Source organism: Balaenoptera borealis (assembly GCF_965194805.1).
Source record: "Balaenoptera borealis genome assembly, chromosome: 20".
Taxonomy (NCBI): Eukaryota; Metazoa; Chordata; class Mammalia; order Artiodactyla; family Balaenopteridae; genus Balaenoptera; species Balaenoptera borealis.
Window position 1 is genome coordinate 43117951 of NC_138879.1, and position 10884 is coordinate 43128834.

Sequence of the window (10884 nt, forward strand, 5' to 3'; positions counted from 1 at the left end):
CTGGGCAGTGCCTCCCTGTCCCCTGGGCCAGGCGGGCGGACGCACAGTTGTGCCGGCCTCCCCTGCCGTCTGACCCTTGGCATCCCCTGTCCGACGCCGAGAGCAACAGCCACCCAGGGAGCCCGGCCCGCCCGCCCCCAGCGCCGCCCTGGGGAAATGAAGGCGTTCAGAGCACAGGGAACAGGGCCTTCTCCTCTCGCCTCCCAGCGCAGAGAAGGCCGATGAGGCATGAGGCGCAGCGCTGGACTGTGCCAGCCGCTGAGTCTCCCAGCTCTTCCACCGGCGGCATCTGAAGTGCGTTCAGCGCCCGGCCAGGCGCCCGAGGACGGGCTGCTCCCACCCAGCAGGTGCGCAACCACCCCGCCGGCACTCCGGGCCCTCCCCGACTGCTCAGCAGGTGGGAAGAAGCCCGCTGGGCCTGCAGGGCCGCGTGGCTCCTGGGCAGGGGAGCGCGCTCCTGCCCCGCACGCTGCCGGCCACACAGGTAGACGCGCCGCTGACCCTCCCTCCCACCTTCCCGGCCTCCGGGAATCTGACGTCCGACCGGTTCTAACAGCGGGACCCGCGACAGGCAGGGCCGAGCCGGGACTCACAGAAGACATTTCTCTCATCGTCGTAGTCGGGTACCACGTGCAGGGAAGAGTCTCCATTTATCCCTGGACGCAGCGCCCCCAGGGCTCCGTGTTGCCATCAGAGAGAACTGATAAACAGTGGCATCGGAGCCCCGTGCTGTGACATCCCCCCGCTGACACCTAAAGCCCAGTGCCTGGTCCTCAGCCTCAGGCCAGAGGGTGCTGGCCGCGGCTGCACCGTGGCTGCCCCCCCTGTGCTGCCCCACACGCGGGTTCTCAGAGCCCGGCAGCGCCTGAACCTCGGGCCCTGGCTCCCCGATGGCTTTGGTTCGGGACCGCAGCCCAGCGCCCGCTCTCCCGCCCTCATCCTCTCCGGGCCTGGAGACGCCTGTGAGGCCCAGGGAAGGGCCGGGGAGACTCCCCCACCTGGGCCCCCCGCTAACCGCCTGTCTTCTGTTCGGTCCTTCCAGTGAGAAGCGCCACCTGCAAGTCAACGTCACCAACCCTGTGCAATGCAGCCTGCACGGGAAGAAGTGCACCGTCTCCGTGGAGACGCGGCTCAACCAGCCGCAGCCCGACTTCACCAAGAACCGCTCGGGCTTCCTCCTCAGCGTGCCAGGCAACTGATGCGCAGGGAGGTGGGGCCGCCCGAAGCCCGCCCGCTAGGCTCCACGCTGGCAGGGGCCCCGCCTCCCCTGCGGCCCCTCCCCGAGGCCCACCCCCAGCTTTCCGCCTTTGGCCTCCGTCTTCCTCGGCCGCAACTGTCCACAGCCCCCTCGGCAAACCAAAGACCCCGTGTCCTGTCCAGCCCCTAGCCACGCCCCGACTACAGCTCCCCTGCAGTCAGTGAAGGCTGCCCGCCGCCAGGCCGCCAGGTCAGCCTGCCTGACCCCGTGACCAGCAGCTGGCCCTGCAAGGCGAGGGGTTGGGGAGCCCGGATGCAGCTTCTAGCCAAAGCCATGCCCCCGGGTCGGGGGAGGTTTGGGGGACGTGAGCTGGGGAGGTAGCCCTCCCGTCTCCCTGGGCCCAGCTGCCCTCTCCCCAGGGTGATGGCAGCCCCATGCCCTGGCTCAGGGAGCTTCTCAGAGCTCCTCGTGGACCCCCTCCCCGCCAGCAGCCAGCCAAGGCCACCAGGTGAGCAGGTTCACCTGTAGGGCCAGCCCCTCAGCCCAGGAGCCAAGGGCCAGCAGTCTGTCCTGCCCAGAGCCTGCCCCCAGCCCCGTGGCCACTTCCCCAGAGAGCGCAGCGCAGGGGATGCTCCAGGGATCATCTTACTTAACCGCGCAGCCTGGGCCGTGGTTGTCTTACACTTATTTTTGCAGTTTGTTAATCAGATATCATGTCTGCTGTGCCCACACTCGTGTCAGGAACGCTAATTAATAAAGAAAATAGAATGGGGGGCGGGGAGCAGGGGAGCACTCGGGGGTTTGGAAGTTGCCCCTCCAGACACCTCTGCCTCACACTCATGTGGAGAACCAGGACTGGGGTGAGAGGGTCTGAGCCCCAGGAACTTGGGGAAGTGGAACGACAGAAACAGTGCGGGGGTCCTGGCACTGCAGGCCAGGCCAGGAGAGCCGCCGCCTTGCCAGTCCCTGCCCAGCAGAGAGCGCGTGTGCTCCGGATGCTCCCGGGACCACCCTCCTCTGGGCCTCAGCCGAGGAGGACGCCACACACCCCTGGGCAGCCCGGGGCTCCCGGCCTGGAGCCTTAAAAAAAGGAAAGACTCAGGCACCTGCTGTGGTCAGGGGGCTGAGGGTGAGCCCACGCCCCAGGAGGAGGCAGGCCAGGTGTCAGAGGGATGTGCTGACGTTTTCTTCGCTTTCTGCCACAGAGGCTCCCCCTGCCACCCCCCTCTGTGCTCCCCTCCTGCCACGCCGACCCCACAAAGCATACGAGGTGCCACCTCCTGTGCCTGCCGCGGCCCCCTGGCCGGCTCCCAGGCGGTCCCAGCAGCTTGGTCTCGCGGCTGCCCCACCCCTGCTTCCCAGGGCTCGAGTACATTCTCACCCCGTGCAGTGCACAGCAAAGAGCCCCGCTGGCATCCTGGCCTTGGAAACCCATTCATCCTCCAAGCCTGGTCAGCTGCCCGCACGGGACCCCGTTCAGCAGCGCCCGTAGCTTTGCCGATCGCCTTGACACTATCGATCCATCTTAACTGGAACATCACCTCTCCTTTCCACTCGTTTCCCCAAACTTGTTGCTTTACTAGATACATGGAAATGTATGTTTTAGACACACCAAAAAGAACATGCCAAACGAGTGCCGTTCAGAGGCTGGAGAGGACGGGGTCTGGAGTCCTGCCCTCCCACCTTTTGGTGTCGCCTCTGGTCCCTGAGCCCTCAGCCAGAGCACCGCCGCCGTCCACAAGTACTTTTTCATGATGTCCTACAGGAAGTCACAGTGTGTGGCAAGTGAAGAAAGAATTTCGGGTGTGATCACAGTGCTGAGGGGAAAGCAGGAGGACACAGTGATTGTATGCAATGAAGTGTTTCTCTTGATTTAATTAAATGCGGTTTTATGGTTTGGTGCGTATATTCCTATTTTCCATTAAATTAACTTTATTTCTAAAGCATATTTTGATTTATCATCAAGAGCAATAAAGCATTAAATCTTACATTTAAAGGTGTTCTGCTCTTTGAATTGAAAACTATATCTACAGTTGTGAAATTTTGGCTTCTATAAACTCAACTGTTATCCCAGAGGATGGAAGGGAGCATTAAACACAAATCAGGTAAAAATGGAGGATAGTTTACGTGGGGCTGTTGATGAAAAGTATTCAATAGTGAGTGAGCAGCTGTGGGGAGGAGGAGCCAGGAGGCAGACAGGCAGTGGAGTTAAATCCAAACACTTTCTCCCACTATTTTGAGGCCTGTGCACTAGACTCGAAGCTCATTGCTTTCACATTTACTGAAATCGAAGCACGTATAGAATAAAGGCAAGGCTGGGAGCCCCAGGGCTGCAGTTCGAGGAGAGGTCTGAGGGAGCCGTGGCTGGTCAGCCTCTCCCTGAGCCCTCAGGTTGGGGTCAGGGAGCTACAGGCAAGCAAGGCCCTGCGGGGAGACGGGGCATCCCCAGCACCCAAGGGCCCCGCAGCCAGAGGATGCTACCGGGTCCCCGGTCACTGGCAGGACGGAGCCCGCAGTGATGGCTTCTGACTCAGACAAAGGAGGTGCCCTGATCACAAGGCTGACAGCTTCCAAGGTGCCACTTGAGCAGGTGCAACGCGCCCCGCCCCCAGGCCCAAGGCAGCTCCAGCCAGCGGGGCACAGGGCCAGGGAGATTGGAGGTGGGGGACCAAATCCAAAACGCCAGGTCCCAGCGGCTCAGGGTGGTGGCGTGAGTGGGCACAGACCGCTGGCAGTACAACCAGTAGGGGGACCCACCCTTGCCACAATTAGGGGCTAGGGTGGCTGCTTATCTGGGAGCCCTGGGGCTGGAGTTCTCTCTTTCAGAAACCTGCACAGAGCTAGGCTGGCGGGGTTGAGCCACACGGGCCCCTGCTGGCCTGGGAGCCTCTGGGCCGTGGGCCACGAGCAGAGCCGGGCCCAGAACACCTGGAGCCAGCAGCCTTAGTGCCAAGCCGGGTGCCCTGCAGGACCCGCTGAGCCAGCCCTCACCAGGCCATGCCTGGGCCCGACCCTCTGGCTGGAGGTCCCGGTCACCCAGCTCCGCCAAGCCAAGGGAGCCTTTGGAGAGCAACTCCTGAGAAACCAGAATTGACTTAACCTGTGCTTCTTTCTTAATCACCTTAACATGAACGCGCTTGTTAAGGCCTCTCCCCCAACCCTCCCTCCTCCCATACTCCCCTCCCCCACAATGCAATCCAATTATGTTTTGAGCGCAGGAATCATTTATAAGAGGGGCCCCCAGCCTGCTCGTGAAGGATGTGCCCACAGAAAAGGTCTATGTAATGGATGGTCAGTGCATTTTATTTACTCAGCACAGTACAAAAATAAATAAAAATAAGGGAAGGGGAATTAAATTACAGCCAAACTGAGCTTCATGACCTTGTCAGATTATAAACCACACATACTTACAAACACGCTACGCATACATACAAAATGAGACAAATATAAATTAATATTAACAACACCCACAGTTTGGTCAAAGAATAGCTACAGAAGAAATTGCACTAAAAAACCAACATACATCGCACGTGTGTAATTAGCAGTTTCAAATATACAGCTATGAATAATTCTGAGTGAAAAAAATGGCACATTTTCTTTTCATTGCAAGTTTAACAACTGCTGGAACAAAACTAAGTTCTAATAACTGCATGGAAAGAATATATCAACCCTTCAGGTTTACAAGAAAAAGAGAAAAACCAAATCCTGAACTATTATTCCTGTGACTTGTTCTGTGCACGGGTGTAGTTTTCACAGCCATCTGTTCTAAGATTATTTTTCTTAAGACACAAAATGCTCCTGGTTTGCATGCACAATATCACTGTAAAAGCAACAATGAAAGAATAAAGGTTTTTTTTTTTTGTAGGTTAGTTTTTTCCTTTTTTTTTTTTTAATTGTTCTAAAAGTAGTCTTCATAGCAGCATGTCAAATGGGTTCATTGCTTGCACACTCAAGTATATCAGTTCCTTTACACAATACTGATGACCAGTGCAAGGGAGGGAGGAGACCCCACCAGGCTTCATATTGATGGAACTAGAGAGTTCTTAGTCCCCAACCACTCCTGAAATTTGCACCGCCTCCAAAACTTAAAAAAATAAATATGGAGAGAGAGAGAAGGAAACACACAAAACTGGAATCCTGCGGATGCGCCTTCCCGCAGTTTCAGGCCCAGCGCAGCCCGCGAAGGAGCGACTACAGACCCACGCCCCTGCTCTTCAGAGTCGGCACCCGGACCCCCCTCTCGTGTGCCGCCAGGGCCCGCTGCCCCCACGGGCCTCCTACCTCAGGTCACACATGGCAGCAGGATCTGCACAGACGGGCTGGGTGGCAACTCCAGCAGAGAAGAGACGCCGCGGCGAGGTCCGCACCAGCAGCCGCGGGCTCCTTCCAGCCCCGCGGCAGGTTATCTGGCCGACTGGCCGAGAAAGGCTCAGCGTGGGCCTCGGGGCGCAGCTGCGGCCAATGATCTCCCGCTCGGGCAGGCCCTCTTCCTCGGGAGCACCACAGGCCCGCAGGCTCGGCTCCGGGCCTATTAAATCGGGACCTCAATTTCACAGCTTTTTCTTTTTTCTGTGAATTTCAGTAGTGCTTCTGCTGAAATCGGCAGCCACCTGGAAGCTAATCCTATGTAAAACAGCCCCCTGCCTCCCCCCAGCCTCTCCTTCCAGCACCCCCTGGGGGACCGGGACTGGAAGAGAGAATTCTCTGTAGCATCTTCACATCAGTCTTTGTTCCCCAAAGCCGAAGGGACAGAGGAAGACTTGCTCCCTTCTCTTGGTCCTCTCCCAAGCCCCAAGCCACCGATCTGGGAGAATTAGAAAGAAAATTGATTAAGTACACATCATGTGTTTTTACAGCCACCAACCAGGCTAAGGTGGAAACCAAAACCAGCAGCTGCAAATGATCAGTTGTAGAATCAGCAGGCAATCAGGAGTTCTGCTCCCGTCTTGTAATTGTCTCCAAGATCCAGCTGTCTCACTGGGCCTTTCGGGACAAGGCTTCACCTTCAGAAGAAACTGAACTGTTTGGAAACAGCTTTAAATCAACAGGGGTGAGGGCAAGGGTACCTCACTACCACTACCACATCACCCTGATCCCTGACATCAACCCCCACCCCCCCGCAGCTCTGCAGGACAAACGTCACGTGCACCAGCAAGAGGCCTTAGCCCTTAGGTGGGCACCGGCTCAGTCCCAGTCATGGCAACCCCACCTGCCCAGAAGTCAGGCTGTTGACAGTGGGCACCTGAAGCTGTCCTGGCCTTCACCACAGGGTGACTAAGCTGCATGATTCAAATGAAAAATTCACCCAGGAAAGAAGTTGTCCCCAGCTTCACCCCACCCCTTTAGAGCTGGGACCCAAAATGAAAGAACTTAATGAGTCAAACCAGCTCGTTAACCAACACTGCCAACACCGCTGGGAGCAGGGGGAGGGGGGCGAGTTCCACATCTCCACGAAAGGAAAGCCCTTCTCCCTAAAAAAGAAAAAAGAGCAAACCAGGGGCGTGCATGGTCAAACAACAGGACACCATCTTTGCACCAGGCCGGCTTCCCCTCAATTGAAGAGGCTGTCCCAGGGCCATGGGCATCTTGCCTCACAGCCCCACATGCGGCTCGGTCAGGGTGGCTGGCTCCAGGAGCCTCTGGGAGAACGGAGGACCCAAAACGGGACCCGGAAAAGGGCCTCCAACCAGAAACTCCAATTCCTCTCTGGGCTGCCTGGCTGTGGGAAGCAGAGGGCAGCCTCCCCTGCCTTGGTCCAGCGAGAGCACAGGCGGCAGAGGCAGGTCAGTCCTTTGAATTCCCCAAAGTGAGAGATCAGGAGCCAGGGTGGCTCTGAATACATCTTCTGAATTTTGCACAAGGTTCGGGAGTTCAAAAGCATCCAGAGTTCTTGGCAGGGCTGAAGAAAACCCCAAGGAGAGAAGGTGGGAAGGGAGAGGCCCTTGGTGGCTTCGCTAGACACATACTGTACACAAAATCTGATTTAATAATAAATTTTTAAAAATGAATTGAATCCTTGAGCCGTGATGCAGGCTAGCGGGCTCACCGGTCCAGCCCTAGGAGGAGCCGCTTCTTGTCCTCCTGGCCACTCTCGTTCTTCAGGTCGGAGAACACCTGTGTGAAGTAGTGGGGGTCGGCGTTGATCTGCAGCATCTTGGAGCTCATGAGGTTGATGACGGAGAGGCAGCGGTCCCAAAAGGCCTCCTTGCAGCTCTCCACCAGGAAGGGCTTGAGCGGGTAGGAGATCTCATTGCCCATGTAGGAGTAGGAGAGGTACAGGCAGGTCAGCAGGACGGCCTGGAGCTCGTGGTCGGAGCCCACCTCGGAGGAGATGACATCCCGGCAGAGCATGTAAAGGAAGACCACGTTGGCGGGCGTGATGAAGCCCTGGTCCTGCCAGCCCTGCAGGAGCAGCGAGCGGTCCACGCTGCGCAGCCAGAGCACAGGGTCCGTGGGGGACAGGTGCTTCAGGCGGTAGCACCGGCGACAGAGGAACTCACCCAGGCAGCGCAGCAGCTCGCTGGTGGACGCCTGGACGATGACCCGTTTGGGCGTCCCTGCGGAGGTGACGGCAGGATGCGGGGCCTTCTTGACGGAGGAGGAGACCCCCGTCTGGGAGCCCGAGAGCTGGCTGGCAGGGGGTGCGGGCGGCTGCGCCGGTGGGGGCTGGGCGAACGTGGACAGGTTGGCGCACGACAGCGACTTCTTCAGGTTCTCATTGTTGAGGTGCGTGATGTTGTTCTGGTAGCTGCTGTTGGGCTGCACCTTCTTGGAGTTCTTCTTCTTGGCCGACACGGCCACGATCCTCTTCCAAGGCAGCACGGAGATGATGGAGTGCCGCTTCAGGTTCTTGTCCTTGGCGTTCTTGCTGTTCTGCACGGCCGTGTAGTGGCCCACCGTGGCCGCGCCATCCTCAAACAGCGTGGCCTTCCGGTAGCTGGGGGACAGGGACAGCACCGTGCCCATGGTGCCGCTGCGCGCCGGGCGGGGACCTGCGCCCCTGCGCGCCCAGCCTGCCGGCCGGAGGGACGAAACAGCTCACCGAGCCCGAGGCGGCCAGGGGGAGGCCGGGGGCGCTCCCGGGGTCGCGTGCCGCCCCTTCGGATCTGTGTGGAAAACAAGATGGTTCTCAGCACCAGGCGGGGCTCGCGTCGCGCTCCTCCGCCCCGGCCTCGGCGGCCCCGCGGACCTGGCCCCGGACCCGCGCCCAGGCCTTCCCCGGCCGGCACGGCCCCGCCCGCGCCCCCGCGCCGCAACCCGGCCTCTCCACTGCGGCACCGGCACCCGCGCCCGCCGGGGTCCGGATGGCAGCGCGGGGGACCGGGAACCGGCGGAGGCGGCCGGGGACCCCGCCTCGACACCGCGCGCGGCCGCGACCCCGGCCCGGCTCCCCGGGGACAGCGGACGGCCCGAGGCGCAGGCTTACCGAGCAGGTGGCTCCTGCGCTCTGCACCCTCCGCAATGCGCGCCGCGGCTCGACGCCGCGGTCCCGGCGCTCGGTGGGGCTCGGCGGGGCTCGCGCTCGGCGGCGGCGGTGGCGGCGGCGGCTCCGGAGCTTCTGTCCAAGGTTCTGCAGGCGCCGCGGCCCCGCCCCCCGCTCGGCCGCCTTCGCCGCCGCCGCGCCCGCGCCCGCCCCGGCGCGCACCTCAGCGGCCTCCCTCTCGGGCGCGCGCGCGGCCCACGCGCAGGACCGGCCAGGCCTGGTCTCGCCCGGGAGCCGGAGCCGCCGCCGTGCTCAGCACCAGCTGCGCGCGGTGCTGGCAGCGACACGGCCGCGAGCCCCAGGCGCCGCTCTACTCGCCGCACCCCATCCAGGACCCGGGCTCGGGCGGCGGGTACTCGCGGCACCGCCCCGCCCCGCGGGGCCGCCCCCCTCCCGCACTGCTTGCAGCCCTCTCGGCGCCGCCCCGCCACCAACAGCCCGGCCGTGTGAGGCGCGGGCGCACAGCGCAGCCGAGCTCGGGCGGGTGGGGAAGCTCCGGGCGGGGCGGGGCCGAGGGCCGACCCCGCCCGCCGCCCCGCCCAGACACGTGCTGCCTTTGTTCCCGCCGCGGCTCCGGCAGCTGCGGGCCGCGGGGGCGCCCTCGGCCGCGTCCTCGCCCTGACCGCCGGAGAAGCCATCCACGGAGGCTAGGACCCCCGAGCAGCCTCCTTCCATTTAACCTCCTCGTCCCCGGGGAGGGAAGCTAGGGAGCTCAGGGAGCAAGGTGGGGAGAGGCTAAGCCTTTGCTGAGGCCGCCTGAGCGCCCCGAGCATCCCGAGGGGACTGTCCCATCAGTTTTGAGTGCCTTTCCCTCCGGGATCTCCGTTGCCCCATCCCAGGTAAATGCCCACGGCCCAGGTACAGAGCGACTGGCCTTCCCACACCACACCTGGGACAGAGCCCTGAGGCTCCTGGCTCGGTCGCTGCCCCAGAGAAGGGCCAGTACTGAGCCCATCACAAATGTGACCTCAAAATTTCCACCGGCCCTCTTACCTGTTATAGAACGACTGAAGCAACTGCTTCTCCAACCAGCCTCTGATCTGCTGATTTAAATATTTTTCATGCTAAGCATATATAATTCGAAGATTCGGTGCCCATAAAATTAAATTCTGAGTAAAACTCTGGTTCTAATAAGAACTTTTCCTCTCACAAGGAACAAGAATCCAGATCCTTCACAAAGGCTAGTCTTCATTTGTTATTCTTTTAGTTTAGTTCTGGAGATTGACTCAGATTTGACCACAAACCTGGGAAACAGGAGACTTAAACTGTACCTTAATCCAAATTACCACCTCTGGACCTGGTGATGAGGAAGTGGCAATCCAGAGAACACCCAATCCCGACTCCCAGACCGCTCCAGCACACAGCCTGTGCCAGTTCTGCCAACTGCTCTACGCAGTAAAGAAATCTGGTATCAAACAATGCTACCATCATCAGAAAGTACTTGAATTTGCTAAAGTACTACCCAGAGATTCCTCTGTCAATAGTGGCAACAAAGCTTTAGGGGCCTTGGTGACCATATAGTGGGAAATGCATTACTCTGTACCCAGAAGGCTACTTCTTGTAGAGTCCTTGAGAAACATCCACAGTAGCTGTCATCTTAACTTAGAAGATAAAGGCAGGCCCTTAGCCCAGTGTGCCCCTCCCTCTGAACATTCCTCCGTGTACAACCCCTACCTGCTCTTCAAATGGAGCTGTCCTCCACAGTAAGGAGCTCTAAGAATCAATCTGCTCCAGGTCCACTGGCCCAATGACTCTCTTCCTAAGGCAAAGTTGCACTCCAGCCTTTTTTCATCCTGCCCCTAATGGAGGCCCAGCTCCTGAGTTGGCCCATGTCCACATTGCCTTTCCTATGTTGAGCAGGGGTTAAGTGCTTTCCACTTCCCGAAATAGGCTTAGATTTCTAAGCCTGTAATCCACCCCTCAGAACTATCTGGAGCCGCCCTGTACTTACCTGTACCTACAAAATTTCAATACTAACTATTCCAATTCATGGTGGGCAGTACCAAGCTCCACTTCACCCCACCCCATTTCCCAAACCATGGACGCTCGCATTGGCCTGGGCCTTTTCCAGCCTGCGTCCTCTCTTGCCTTTGTCCAGCCAGCTCTCCCCTACTACCTTCAAAAAGAGCTCTTGGCAGAACCACTCCAACCTCCTCACACTTGTCAGAGGCAAAGTCGTGTGTGCAGCAGAGCATGAATGGGA

The 10884-nt window shown here is 59.5% G+C and overlaps 2 protein-coding genes across 4 annotated transcripts in view; one reads left to right on the forward strand and one right to left on the reverse strand.

Annotated features, from left to right (window-relative positions):
* The window catches only part of MYO1D (myosin ID), a 349962-nt gene extending 346776 nt beyond the window's left edge, over nucleotides 1-3186 (forward strand). The window contains exon 22 of the mRNA XM_082370870.1: nucleotides 1043-3186. Coding sequence (XP_082226996.1) covers nucleotides 1043-1199 — 157 coding nt within the window. The 3' untranslated portion in view covers nucleotides 1200-3186. The remainder of the gene's footprint in view (nucleotides 1-1042) is intronic.
* A 1296-nt stretch (nucleotides 3187-4482) lies between these two features.
* Nucleotides 4483-10005, reverse strand: CDK5R1 (cyclin dependent kinase 5 regulatory subunit 1). Of its 3 annotated transcripts, none has more exons than XR_014238204.1 (3): nucleotides 8625-10005; nucleotides 6693-8304; nucleotides 4483-6002 (listed from the first exon to the last, which is right to left on the reverse strand). XR_014238204.1 is itself a non-coding variant. In XM_082370933.1 (2 exons), the coding sequence occupies exon 2, from the start codon at nucleotides 8162-8164 to the stop codon at nucleotides 7241-7243; it is 924 nt and encodes a 307-aa protein (XP_082227059.1). In that variant the 5' UTR covers nucleotides 8165-8304; nucleotides 8625-10005; the 3' UTR covers nucleotides 4483-7240. The 3 variants fall into 3 exon arrangements, 1 of the variants encoding a protein (XP_082227059.1); XR_014238205.1 differs by having other exon boundaries at nucleotides 4483-5018; nucleotides 5480-8304; XM_082370933.1 differs by having other exon boundaries at nucleotides 4483-8304.
* Nucleotides 10006-10884: the final 879 nt, after the last annotated feature.

Excerpts from the sequence above, each read along its gene's own strand:
- CDK5R1 (XM_082370933.1), bottom strand. The coding sequence starts at position 8,164 with ATGGGCACGGTGCTGTCCCTGTCCCCCAGCTACCGGAAGGCCACGCTG.